Source organism: Melozone crissalis, unplaced genomic scaffold, assembly GCF_028551555.1.
Source record: "Melozone crissalis strain CALT ecotype California unplaced genomic scaffold, PUWL_Pcris_2 ptg000005l_1, whole genome shotgun sequence".
Taxonomy (NCBI): domain Eukaryota; kingdom Metazoa; phylum Chordata; class Aves; order Passeriformes; family Passerellidae; genus Melozone; species Melozone crissalis.
In genome coordinates this window covers 58,592,112-58,606,746 of record NW_026535783.1, presented here as the reverse complement: position 1 = coordinate 58,606,746, position 14,635 = coordinate 58,592,112, and the positions used below count along the sequence as shown (strand labels likewise).

General features: G+C 41.9%; 1 protein-coding gene across 1 annotated transcript in view; it reads left to right on the top strand.

Moving 5' to 3' along the window:
- The window catches only part of SNX18 (sorting nexin 18), a 47,326-nt gene extending 32,958 nt beyond the window's left edge, over window positions 1–14,368 (top strand). Inside the window, exon 2 of the mRNA XM_054289795.1 lies at window positions 14,304–14,368. Within this exon, the coding sequence (XP_054145770.1) occupies window positions 14,304–14,347 (44 nt within the window). The 3' untranslated portion in view covers window positions 14,348–14,368. The remainder of the gene's footprint in view (window positions 1–14,303) is intronic.
- The last annotated feature ends 267 nt before the right edge of the window (window positions 14,369–14,635 follow it).

Sequence of the window (14,635 nt, the reverse complement as noted above, 5' to 3'; positions counted from 1 at the left end):
TGTGTCTCATTTCAAGAACTGGTTGCTCACACTTTGGGCCGCAGTTAAGGAGTGTATGTGGTTGAAGAAATTGAGCAATATGAATCTCCCAGTGCCTGGGAGTGGAGAGGAAGGAGTTTTAACTGCTCACAGTAGTAACCGGATAAAGGGCAGACTCTACACCTTGCAACATTGTTCAGTGTATCAGTGTGGTAAGGAAAGCCTGTCTGGAACTTGTTAGGGCAGGAAGATGAGAAGGAAGGGGGAAATAATTGTCTCTTTCCTCATAGCCCAAGTGCAGACTGTGGAGCTGTTTGTTGACAACCAAAGAGAGAAGCTGAAAGATGCTGCAGGTTTCCCTTTGGATCATTCTGAATCGTGAATGCCCAATGGGTGAAGTATCCTGCAGAAGGCAGTTGTGACTATTTTCTCTTTAGAATCATTATTGCTTGGTCTAAAATACAGGAGCAGCCATGCCAGGAGGAACCTCTGGCAGTAAATGTTCAAATGGCATCAAGGTCATCTCAAAACCTCCCTTGCATTCTTCTGCACTTGGAGACAGCAAGGAAAGGACAAGCCTTAGCTCACACTTATCACAGATGCTTGTTCCTGAGACATATGTTCCTGGATCTCTGAGGCCGAAGGAGTTGGGATTCCCTTATGCATGGGTGAAACTATTTCAGTGCTATCCAGGACATTGTGCAGGAGTTAGTGACATTCACACTGGCATCAGTCAGGGCTCAGCATGACCTTGTTCTTTAGCAGGACACGCTGTGGGTGCCCACCTTCCAAAGTGTAGTCTGGCATGTGAGTCCCCAGGCTATAAAAGCTTTCATCTGAAGCTGTACAGGAAGGACATAAGCTCTCAAGGGGCTGTGTGTTCATTACCCCAGTGCTCATTCCATCCACTGACTACTTCTGTACGATCTTTTTCTTCTCCCCCTGGGAAATGTGTACGCAAATTGTTCAAGGAGTCAAGTCACCTGATGCAGAGATCCTCTCCACAAGCCAGACACCTTAAACTAGGTTTACAGGGTCTGCATTCCTTATGGGCCTTAAGCAGTTATCTGCTTGGATAGTCAGGAAATTTCATTCAAAATAGATCTAAAGTACATTAGCTAAACCATGTCAAAACCTTATGTCCATGTGCTCATTCAGGATTCATGCTATCCCCATTTAGCCTTATTTGCTCACATACTGAACTAAAGTAAATCAAATTAAGCTTAATACTGAATAAGAGTGCCCAGTGTTTGCATAGGGAGTTATGCAGCTCTAATACCTAAATTCCCATATGTAGCTGACACATGCAAACTAGTCTGAAAATTTTTGCACAGAAAAGATGCCAAATAATTTCCTGTATATTCTAGAATTTATGCAAAATCTGAGCAACTTTTCTCACTTCCAGCATATTTTCTAAACTGGGATTAGAGGCTAAGACTGCTCTAGTACAGGTCAGATTCCCAGTAGGAGCTACAGCTGCCTATCTACAGGAATCCCAAAGCCAGAAAAGGCAGGGTGAGAAAAGGCTTTTCAAGCCTACGTGGTTCTCAGGGTTGCTGCAGTACATCACCATGTGTGCAAGGCACAATGTGCCTTCTGCCCTTCACAGCACACGATGCCATCCTTCTGCTCACAGCCCTCTGCTGAGCTGTATTCCCACAGACCAGTCACTGTCCCCGCTGCCCAAGGGAGGAACAAGCATAACAAAGGAAAACTGGCAAAAACAGGTTGATAAAATTGAATTGTGATCTGTAGCAGTTGGCAGTATTGTCTACATGTTTATGTAGACATGTAGGGGTGACTCAACTTTTTTCCTATTATTGGTGCATCAGACATGTTCTGTCTGAAGCAACTCTGGTTTTGTATAAATTTTCTTTACATGTATCCTTTCTACATTGATTACATTACTCCAGTTGGGCTGGCTGCATTCTTAGAACTTGTATTAAAAATTCATTAAAACTTTTGTCAAGATTTTACCTGTCACATACTTCTTTTCCCTTGTGAATAGCTGTCACTGAAATACTGTTTCAGTGGTTAATTTGAACTCTTTCTGACTCTTTTTAAATTCCTGCTCAAATGTTTGTAATTTCATAGTCTGACAGTGAGCAGAACCTAATCTCTGTCAGTGGGGAGATAATGTAAGTGGGCTTTTTCTGATGATGAATAATACTGATGAACAATACTCAGGAGCCCAAAGCAGAGATGTGTCTCAGAGTGTAGTGAAGCCATATAAGCTGCTGCCGTGATCTGCAAAACAAGAATGTTTGGGGATACATTCAAAGAGGCATCCAGTTCTCAAATTATATATTTAAAATACCTTCATCAGCCACCACTCAATCCTGAAAGTGCCTAATTCTATAACTATTTATATTTTCATGTTTATGTTTCTGAAAGTGATGCGATGGAGGTGCATCCATCGCACTTTGCACCTCCCTCAAGGTTGCTCAGGTCTTCCCATGGTCAAATACCTCATTGCTTAAGGTGCATGTAAAATTCATCAGCACAGATGTACTGGACCTTGCTCTAGCTGAGTTTCTTTGAGTTGTGATGATATTGCTAGAGGTTACCTGAAGGAGAGCAAGATCTAGATTATGCATCTGCCCCCTAAGTGCTGTGTCCAGAAACTGAAACCTTAAACTGTGTTCAGTTTCTTCTGGTTGAATTTGCAGGCTTTTCTCTGGTAGGAGAGTTCATGGTTCCAGAGGGTTGAGTCCCAACACTTCCCAGCTAAGCTGAGAGCCTCTCTTTAGGAATTCAGAGTGCCAGGTGCATTTGAACTTACACTCATGTGGAAATGCTGGCTATTTTTTTTTGCCTTAAACTGTCTTTCACAGAATCACAGATCTATTAGGGCTGGAAGGGACTCCAGGAGATCATCCAGTCCAATCCCCTGCCAAGGCAGTGTCACCAAGACAGGTGACACAAGAACATGTCCAGGTGGGTTTTGAACATCTCCAGTGAAGGAGACTCCATGACTTCTCAGGGCAGCCTGATCCAGTGTCACCCTCAGTGTGAAGAAGCTTTCTTCATGTTGAGGTGGAACTTCTTGTGTTTTAGTTCATGGCCTCCTTGTCCTCTCTCTGGGCACCACAAAAAAAAGTCCGGCACTATCCTCTTGGCACTTGCCTTTGAGATGTTTATATGCATTTGTAGTCTTAGATGGATTTATGTGCATCTCTTTTCCAAATAGTCCCAGCTCCCTCAGTCTCATAAGAAGATGCTCCAGACCCCTGATCATCTTTGTGACCCTTTGCCAGTAGCTCCTTGGCTGTCTGGTGCTGAGAAACCCAGAACTGGGCACTCCAGATGTGGCCAGGGGCAGGATCACCTCCCTTGACCTGCTGGCCACACACATCCTGAACCACCCAGGATCCCGCTGGGCCTTCTGGCCAACAGGACACCCAGCTGGATCATTGTCAACTTGTTACCCACCAGGATTCCCAGGTCCTCCTCAGCAGAGCTGCTCTTCAGTAGGGCAGCCCCAGCCTGAGCTGATATTTGGGGTTATTCCTTCCTAGGTGCAGGACCCTGCACTTGTCCTTGTTGAACTTCACTAGGGTTCTCTCCACCCAGCTCTCCAGCCTATCCAGGTCCCACTGAATGGCCCTGTCTGATAAAATAGCCAATATTTCATGTGTGAATTGTGGTGATCCTGCATGGTGCTAGGTCAGGCAGTAAGCTCTTCTGAAACCAGTGACAAGGTTTCGAGTGTCACAATTACTAGGAAACAAGGCTGAGTTACGGTAAACCACAAACTGCAACATATTCTTTCTCACCTTCTTCACGACATGTCTTTTTAACATAATAGAAGGTTAATTATCAGGGTATTTTGAAGTGGACGCTATGCCTGTGTCAGGGCTTGCTGATGCAGGTGTCACTGAGTAGCAGTAGCAGGTATCTACTTTCAGGTTGAAAGAAAACAAATGATAACAAACACACTCACTACTTCTTGCACATTTATTTATCAACATATAAGGAAATTGGTATCCTTCAATAAAATGAAAATATTAAAATCCTGTTGACAGCAGTATCTCCCAGCTATGATTTGTTGGATATTTATTGCCCACACTGATGGTTGGCAGCAGATGCCTGCTTTCTCATTACTGGCACCTCCCTTAAAAAAGAAAAATAAGAAGCTAAACAGACAAAAACCACAAAACACACAAAGAAACAAGTAGATATTTAAATGAGTCTATAACACACTGATGCAACTCTTCACTCAGGTTATAATTTCATGTGTTAACTAGAATAATAAACATAATGTCAGTATATCTATACCCCCTGTTCAGTGCTGAGTATTTAGGTAATTTTGTCATTCTCTTCTGCTAATTGTTTTGTGGCTCGCAGGCTTTGAAGTAGTGTATTTTCTCTCTTATCATACAAGCTGAAAGAGTGCCCAAAGCATATTAGCTCATCAGCCAACCATTTGTACCTGCTGCTCACTGTCTGCTACTGCTAAATGTATGCTAATGATGCTATCTGAGCCTTAGGATGAATTTGTAAATTGTGCTCATGGCAGGGAAATGAATGCTACTTACAAAGGTGACAAAGAAAGCAGCTGCTTTTAGATGAGATGAATCACCACATTATATTTTACTCTAGGGTAATAAATTATATTTTCAGTTTTGAATTTCTTTTTTGGAAATGTGATTATAGGGCAACAGTAGCATGTGAGAAACCTTTTAAAGTCTCCTGAGGCAGAATAAAGAGACTATAATAGATTTTTTTTAATGATCTGATATTTAAATACATACAAATCTGTTACAATATGAGTTTTTTAGAGGACTTTTCATATATTGTGTTGCAATTTAAAAACTGCAGCCTTGGAATACTTTATAAGGCTTTTTTTCTTTTCTTTATGTTACTTTTCAACAACACTGCACAATGGTCGGTATGTCTGAATTACTTATGTATAAGATATGTCAAAAGCAATGAAATAATATGAGAGCAAATCAAGCTAATTTGAAATTCCAATGTGCTGTAAAATAATGCAGCCTCTGTTAAATATGTTTGGTATGAAAGAAAAATTTGAGCCAACTGTAAGTACAGCTGGAGTTGGAATTGTTTAAACATTTTTGAAAGATTACTAAGATATTTAAAAGACTGTCTGAAAACTTGGGTTCTGCATTTCACAAAGATGCAGAGGAATAGCATTTTGGAAAGCTCTGCTGTTCCTCTTTATTTAGTGTTTTTGTAGTGCCAGGACAAGTCGTGCCAATGCCCTTCCAACATGCTTTTTCATGCCCTATCCCTCATACTAAAACAGGAACAGAAGGGGTGAAGAGAATCAACCAGACACACAGAGTGGGTATTTTGGCTGTCCCTGATGGGTGTCCCAGGGCACAGAGCTGCTCTCCCCTTGCCTGGCTGCTGGTCCCAGCAGTTCCCAGAGCCAGGCAGTGCCACAGGCTGGGCTGGGAGGCAGAGTCCAGCTTGGGGGAAGTCCTGCAGGAGTCTGCAAATGAACCATACCCAGAGCTGGCTACTCACTGGGAGCTGGGCTGACCTCAGGTACAGGACAGCATGTCACCCTGAGGTGCAGAACTGCTGTCTCATGGGAAGACCAGCTCTAGTTCTTAAACCCTGTTCACATGTAGTGTCCTAAATGTGCTGGATCAGTCAGACTGATCAGTCAATCTGGGAAAAACAGAGTCTCAATAATTTCTGAATAAGTCATAGAATTTTCTTTCATATGCTAAACTACTGGAAATAGAAACTTTTGAATTTGTCCTTGCTAAGGATGAAACAACATGAAAGAACTTTTGAAAATATTTCTATTTAGCCACAATAAAATAGTTATCAAAAAGCAATGGCCAAAAATATGTGCAGGAAGTGTGACTGAGAAATAGGAAAAACATCTAAAGAAGTAAACTTAGGACACCAGGTATTTCAGTCACACAAACATCACAGACCATGAGAGAACCACAGTGGCAGGAATCATCTTAACCCACAGTAATTTCTGGAGCTGTGCTTAACTCTCATAGATAGCACTGAAATTCACCATGTGAGTTTTCACAGAATCACAGAATATCTTCCTCCCTTGTGAGAGGAACCCACAAAGATCATCAAGTCCAGCTCCTAGCCCTGCACAGCACCATCCCCAAGAATCACACTCTGTGCCTGAGAGCATTGTCCAAGTGAGCTCTGTCAGGCTGTGATGTGACCACTTCCCTGAGGAGCTGTTTCAGTGCCCAAACACAATCTGGGGGTATAGAACCTTTTCCTAATATCCATCCTAAACCTCCCCTGACACAACTCCAGGCCATTGCCTCAGGTTCTGCCACTGCTCACTCAGAGAAGAGATCAGTGCCTGCCCCTCCTCTTCCCCTCCCAGGGAAGTTGTAGCTGCAATGGGGGTCCCCCCTCAGTCTCCTCTCCTCCAGGCTGAGCAGACCAAGTGACCTCAGCTGCTCCTACAACCCAGCAGCTTTAAAAGAAAACCCAAGCTTTCTCAGTCCCTGCACATACATCGTGGTTGGAAGATGACTGTGAAATGTTTTGAGTTCTTTGTGAATGTGTTCCTATTAGAGAATTATTATGGAAACCTAAATATCTCCAGAGACAAGACCTCTCTGCTGTGTAAACCTGTAGCCCTGAAGTGTAGTACTGCCTTCCAGCAAGAACCCATGAGCTCTGCAGGAGCTTTCCAAGGCCTTGTGACTGAGACTCCTCAGGTTTGCTCTGTCTGAATATTGACTTGCCTGCAGCTCTGTTTTGCTTTGCTTAACCTCCAGTTAACCAGGAGCCTATGGCTAGTTCCCTCTACCTGTGTTTGTCCTGTACTTGTGTGGTACAATCGTGCTTTTACACAGCTGGCAGTAGCAAGCAGTGGCACTGTGTTAAATGAGATGTTTAAGGCTCTGCCACACAATATGGGGCAAAGAAATAGAGGTGTGGTATGACAGCAGAGGATGTGAGAAGTGGAGATACAGAATTCATCACAGACTTAGGGGGGTGGAGCAGTAAGAGATGGGCCACAGGTCTGGCACTTGAGACTCACCAGTTGTCCATTTTAGAAATGTGGATCCTGATCTGGATTAATCTAATTTGACAGCTAACAAAGGGAACATGGAAATAATATCTAACATACATAAATAGTATTATATGTAATAAATGCATTTGTAAAATGAAGCCATAAACCAGGAAAGCAAAAGAAAGGTAAAAAATTGCTTTGGAAAGCATTAAAAAAACCCCCCTCTTATCCCAAGTGCATATCAGGAAGGAGGAAGAATCCAATATCATGACCATCACATTCCTCATGGTGAGTGACTCCAAGGGCTATGGTTGATGCTGTTATCCTCTCAGCTGGCCCAGAGTTCCTGAAGGTCCAGAGGAAAGTGGAAGGGTGAGCATATGTCCAAAGAAAGGGGTAGAAAATATTAAATACGTGCATGACAATTTTATTATTGCTATGATTGAGTCTTTTCCTGTACAGAAGTGCTCTAACTGCATTCCTGGTCTCCCTTCTCCTGCAATAATAACATCTACAGTCTTGAATTGTAGATTAATTAATAATTCTTGATTAAGACCATTAAGATTTTTGTTGCAGTAACAATAAATTCTTGGCTTTTTTTTATGTATGTGTCATGCTTTCTCTTAGTTCACAAAGAAGATTTTGAACATCATGGTGTATTGTTTCCCGCACAGAAGGCAAAGAAATGTTTATTGTCAACTCGGGGGTGCCTAAGACAAGGTAGGCCAGCACTCTGAGCTCGTTGCCCAGTACTGACACTGACTGCATGGCTACACTGGAGCTAGCACCCTTTAAAAGTGATTTACCTGGTCATATTTTCAATTTGTAAATTCTTTTGCAGACACTGTTTCCTGAAGAAACAAGATGTTTCCAGTCAAGGGCCTCTGTGGAAAGCAGAGGAAAGCAACATGCCTGTTGCTCAGTTTGGGTGAGCCCCTCCCTCTTGCTGAGTCCTGCCTGTCCCTTTCTGGCCCAGGTCTGTGTCTCTGGTCTGTCTGGGTCATCCCTAATGCTGACCATCAACCCTTGCCCATATCAGAGTAAAAGTCACAGGAGAAAAGGACAAATTTAACTTCAATCATTCTGAGAGGAAAGCAGGCTTGATAATAACCATGCCAGTGCCTGCCTGTGGGAATGGGAGGGCAGAGATTTAGCAGCCGTGGGAGACCCCTGGCCTAGATCTCAGAGAGCAGAGTGTTTTGTCTCTTCCCTGGCTCTGTCTCAAGAGCTGTTACCCACAAAGTATCTCAAGGTAAAAACACTACTCTCTTACCATTAAAGGCACCATGCTGAAGTCATGTTAGGGTCTCCAAAAGGAAATTTTGACCATGTCTGAAAGACTTGGACCTCCATTTCTGGAAATGATGTGTTTATATATTGAACTGAGGTTAACCATGAAAAGCAGTACTGTGCAGCCATAAGCATCAGAGGACCAAGGAACAACTTGAAATGTCAGGCAGGGGACAGTAGAAAAATCTTTACAGTTTTGGCAAAAGGAGATGGAAGTGGGAAGAGAGGTTTTTATTACAGATACCATCTGATGGTAGTTTTACCAGGAAACAACTGTATATTTATATTTTTAGAGGCAAGTCTCCAGCCTAATAATACTACTATTGCTGTCTGCTGAGAGTTGCTGTGCCTGTGAGAGTCCCATACACTGAGCAAATTGCCATAAAGCAGGAACTGTGCTGCTGTACAGAAGTGAGGGCTTCACTCAAACAGGTGAACTCGGGTTGCTGTAGGTCCATGGAAACAAGCATGCACAGATGTTAGTAGGCACAGAACAAGGCAATGGAATCAGCCTTTATTTTATATTGCTTTTTCTGTTGTCTGAAATATCAGGATCATAAATTCAAGTTATGAATGCCTATGTAGTTACACATGCGTGCATACATTCACATTCATTCCCTGTACCTTGAAAATAGCTACTCATGCAAAATAAACTCTTGTGCATAATAATTATCACCAGAGGATGTGAACTATTCTGATTCCTGACTTCTTACGATGAAATGTCCTCCAGCATATTCACTGCACAAATTTTCTATTTATTTCCCTTCAAGTATACACTGTTTAAATCTTATACTGATTTGCAGTTTCCTAGATTCAGAAGTTAATTACACCAACCTATATGTTGCCATATCTTGGATGCACAGTGCTTTGAGAAAGTACCAGAATTAATAGCAGTATCTTCAGAGGCTGCTCTGAGTGTAATAGGTTTGGATGTATTTCTCAAAAAAAAATCCACTTGCTTGGCATTTGATGCAAAGGATTAGACTACACACCATCTAGCCTGAAGCATGTAATCTGCATCTATATTGACTTTAGAAAGGTTTTGTCTCTGAATTTGAGGTGCCACATCCAGGCACCTCTTGAACACTTGCAGAGATGGTGACCCCATCTGGATTGGAGGGCGGTTCAACTTGTTCAGGGACACACAACAACAGACCCCTTCCCAGATCTCCCAGGTCTCCACAGTGTTACCTGCTGACAGCAACTGCTGGAGCCTGTGAAGGACTCCTGATCACAGTTTACAGAATACATTCTTTATTAATATAATAGAAAATTGTGGCATGTTAAAGTTCAAAGATTGATGGTGATAGTATTTGGCTGCAAAAATATATTCAAAGCAATAAGCCGACCAGCTCTAATCACCAGTAAAAGTTAGGTCTAGATAATAAATCAGCAAGCATGAAGTGCAATTCTTACCCAATAGGCATTCCCATGGGAAAGAAGACATGTTCACCCCGTTGACTGATCCCAGAAATTATGATGGAGTTTTCTTTTATTTCTCCCCATTTTAACTTACTTTTATACCGGTTTTGCCTTTAAGGAGAGCTTGAGTGACTCATCATGCATCATGTTCACTGGGATGTGGTTGCACTTGGGAAGTGGGTAATCCCATTCAGGGAGTATCATCTGCATTTCACCCTATAATTTCTCTACTGTTATTACTTCTGCTAGAATGTGAATACAACTTCCATGTTTTCTCTGATTTTAGCCCCAGTCATTTTTCCACACCACCCCTGATGCAATTTAAAGACATTTACTCCATCCTTTCACTTGAGACATGGCAGAGGAGACTGAACCTACCTGGCTATAACCTCCTTTCAGGGAGTTGTAGAGAGTGATAAGATCTCCCCTGAGCCTCCTTTTCTCCACACGAAGGAACCCAAACTGCCTCTGCAGCTCCTTATAAGACATACTTTCTAGACCCTTCCCCAGCTCTGTTGCCCTTCTCTGGTCTCCTTTCCTCACTCCAGCACCTCAATAGCCTTCCTAAACTGAGGGGCTCCAAACTAGACACAGCACTGGAGGTGTGGCCTCAGCAGGGCCCAGCACAGGGGGACAATCCCTGCCCTGGCCCTGCTGGCCACAGCATTGCTGATCCAGGCCAGGATGCCATTGGCCTTCTTGGCCACCTGGGCACAGCCTGGCTCATGTTCAGCTGCTGTCACCAGCACCCCCAGGTCCTTTCCAGCCACTCTGCCCCAGCCTGTGGCACTGCCTGGGGCTGTTGTGACCCAAGGGCAGGACCTGGCACTGGGCCTTGTTGAACCTCACACCATTGGCCTCAGCCCATTGATCCAGCCAATCCAGATCCCCCTGCAGAGGATCTGCAGCAGATCAACAATCTGACCCAATTGGGTGTCATCTGCAAATTGATTGAGGGTACACTCCATCCCCTTGTCCAGATGATCAATAGCAGTAATAAACATGACTGATCACAGCACTGAACCCCTGGGGAACACCTCTAGTGCCTGGCTTCCAACTGGATTTATTTCTATTGACCACCATAAAATCTTTTCTGCTAAGGTCAATGTGAGTGTATTTTTTATTCCTTACTGAAATAACAACCCTTCAAATTTACCTTTATTTAGGGCCTATTAGTGATTTCTCTGTGGATGTGACAGCCTGGTCAGAGAGTGAGAAAATGGGATTAATTTTCTTACAGTGGACTTGAGAGACTTTTTAGGTAGTTGTAGAGAAACAATGATAGCTTGTTAGTATAAACAACCTGCAGGTGGTGTTTTCCTGCTCTGTTTTTCTGTTCTTCTCAAAGACTGCTTGTGAGAAAGATGTTTTTGTTAATTAGCCAATCAAGTATAATGTGTCAAACCTATCTAGAAAAGAAGAGAATTTTCATATTGAAGCTGCTGTTGTGCAAACCAGCCTTCTGGTGAATTTGTGTCATTTCTTGCTCAATGGTGACAATTTGTCTATCTGGACAGGTAAGCAATCACTGAATTTAAATTTGTATTTTAACCAAGAGACACAAAAATGTGATAAAAATGTCTTCTGTCCTTTTTGCAAATCTAATTCCAGGCAACTGAGATAAATGGCTTCCATGTATTTTTACTAGATTTGAAAGACTCATCACATACCCTAAATTTTGAACCCCTAGTGCTGTTATTGTCATGGTGGTCTAAAATGATAAGAGAGTCAGCGTTCATAAATGTAGCAACTAAGATTTGGAAGAAAGACATGACATGAAAAATCTTTCTCAACTGCTTCTTTAGGATATAATGGGTTCAGTTGCATGCCCAAAAGCACACATTTGTCTCCAAAGTAGCATTACTTTGATAGAAGTTTTTACCTCTTCCTTCCTTCTAAGGTGGTTTTACACCTGGTTTATTTTTTGAAAGATTATTATCCAAAAGGTATCGATCAGTAAGAATTTTTTTTTGTATCTATTAGGTGTGAAAGTATTTGAATCTCAGCTAGAACAGAACAGAATCTGCACAGAATCTGTTCTGAAGCAAAAGACAGGGAGCTGCCCCCACATGATAATACAAAGTAAATCACAGAATCAAAGAATAGCCTGAGCTGGAAGGTCCCCATACTGATCATTGAAGTCAAACACCTGGCGCTGCACAGGATAACTCCAAGAATCACACCACATACCTGATAGTATTATCCAAGTCTTTTGTGGGATAGAGTGCTGGATTGAAATGTTGATATGCCATTCCATAAAGGTACAGTTGAGATGTATGGGAGTATGAAGAATGTTATGTTGAAAACAGATTATGCCTTACCATTCAATTTCATTGCATTGCTGAGCTGGCCTGTCTTTAAATTCATAAAGGTTTGTACTAGCTGGGTGTCTCAGTGGGTGTCAAGGAGATGAGGGTTCAACAGTGACCCGTTACACATATGCACAAGCAGGGTCTCCTTAAACATGGTAGCTTTCCAGGGCCAAATACAAGTATGGTGTATGCCTTCTTGATCTGAAGGCAGTCCCAAATATTGGGATGCTTCTTCAACCATGCAGAAATCTCAGGCTCTGCTCAAGGAACCTGATTTTGCTGTCATGTGAATCACCACGAGAAGAGGGCAAATCTGTCCCTGGAAAGGGAAACCTTGAGATTTATATGAGCTGACTCCAGTCAGAGTAGCTGCAGAGTAGCTGTGAGTGAGCATTATAACTGAATGACAGTTTGCAGCTGTAATGGATGATCCCATGTGCCTTGCACTGCCCAGACCCTGTTACTCACATAATTGTTAAAACTGTAATAAAAACTCCTTAATATAAGTGGAGGTTGGTGTCTGGAGCAAGAGTGGGAGGTCACGGTGCAGGCTGAACCCCAGTGCTCTCTACCTCCTTGCCAGTGTATGAAAACTGCCAGATACATTTAATTGATGTTTTACTAAGTGAAATGTATTATATTTGATACTTCCACCAATGCATACTTGCAATATTTTTCCTATCAATATAAATGTTTCTTGGAAATATCTGTAGTTGCTGTAAATAGAACGAATACACCAGATATAGCAGACTAAGGCAGAGTCTAAGTATGTGATGCTTTTACTGTAAACTTTGCTGAAAACTAAAATGTGTACTTTTTTGTGACTAAATAAAAAGAAAAATGTGAGATCTTCACTAGTATTGCAATCAAAGTACTGGAAACATTTTAGTGGTACTCGAATCTGGCAGGGATTAGCAAATATTCTATACAAGTTTCCTGCATTAATAGACTGGCTGCTGTCCAAACTGAGGCTCTTCTGTTAAAATAGACACCGCTTTAAGGAGATTACTCAGCAAATTCTTAATTTTTAATAATTAAATTCTAATAATGAAATAAACAGTGTAGTCAAGAGACACCCTCCCAAATCTTTGCAATGTTCATGCAGCAATAGCAGACAAGAATGTATGAGGGAAAATTACATTCACAGACACCAGCAATAGCTAAACCGGGTTCCTTAATATACAGTTTTTTCAGCAGGAATTTATATTTTGTGTGTTGGCTACTAAGAGAGCTCCAACTTTTCCCCTAATAAAGGGAAAATATGGAAGAGTTGTGTTGTTTATGAAACATAGATTTGACTTTGTCTCCTAGACTGAAAATTTATTGCATGATTTGGAAAGGGACTGCACAGAGGTGGAGGAGAAAAGCAAGGAAACAAAAAGGACAAAAAGAGATTCAGAGACAGACATTATTCAAAACCACAGTCAAGGACACAGCAATAGTAGGTTAGATATTAATAGGCTGCTGGATAACTTCATTGCTTCAAAATGCCGGTTAAGAAATCACATTTTATTCTTGCCAGAAGTTACTTCCCACAAAGAATGTTTTCCTGAAACTTTTTCCTTACCATATAATCACTGAAATAAGAAGAGATGAAAATAAAGAAGCAGGAACCTTCTCTTGTTGAGGTAGCTGGCAATATCTTCAAAACCAAAAAGTTAAATTCTCAGGAACCTGAATTTTTCAGAATAAAGTCCCCTAGCCAAAACCCCAATCTCAATGGTTCTTGAATTTTTCACACTTTAAATCCCTAATAATGTGTTAAAGAATCACTTCAAATTAGATGTTCAGAAAGATCATAGTGCTCAGCTGTATTGTGAGTTTTAAAAAGTGCCAGAGGGAATAATTTTCTATAAAGACAGATAAATTTCTATATATCTTACATTAGACAATTGCTTGTTTTCTCCCTCATTAGCAAAGCCCTATTTTAATATATAGATCAAATTATTGCCTGTCCATCGTTAAGTAAATCCTCCTCTTAAATCTGAGAGATAAAAAGTGAACTAATTGCAAACACATCCATGATAGGTTTTAAAACCTGGTGTTTGTTCTGAAAGTCATACTGCCAGGGCTAAAGTTATTACTAGAAAACTAGATACTTTGGCATGTATTTGTAAGAGACATTACTAAATCAAAACAGCTCTGGCCAAACTTGGACACTGCATTAAATGACTTCTTGATGTACTCAAGTTGGTATAAGAAGGAATTCTTTTGGCTGGTTCCAGCATTAGCTGGGGGAAATGAAAACTGTATGCAAAAAGCAAAAATTTCTGCCCTTGCAGTCAGAGATGCTGTCTCAACTCTTCTCTCTCCGCTCCTCTCCCCAGGCAAAGCTGCCAAATATCAGAGGGAGCACATCGGGTTGCAGTGATCTTTCCACAAAGGGAACGAGGTGATAAGTGTTAGGAATGTGTTGTTGTGGGGTAAGGTGTGTTACCATGCAGATGGAAAGGGAGCTGTGGGGTGCCAGGGCGTGCAGCAGTGAAGAAAGCGGCCAAGCTGGGCCACGGACAGGAAAGAAGTAGATCAGTGACAATCTGGTTCCAAAGCAGGCTGGCTGGAGTCAGGCAAATCTGCAGGTCAGAGTGGAGTCTGCCCAGTTTACGGGAATTGCTGTCAAAACGGTGCCAGACAGGCAACTTTCTCTGATGGCACCAGC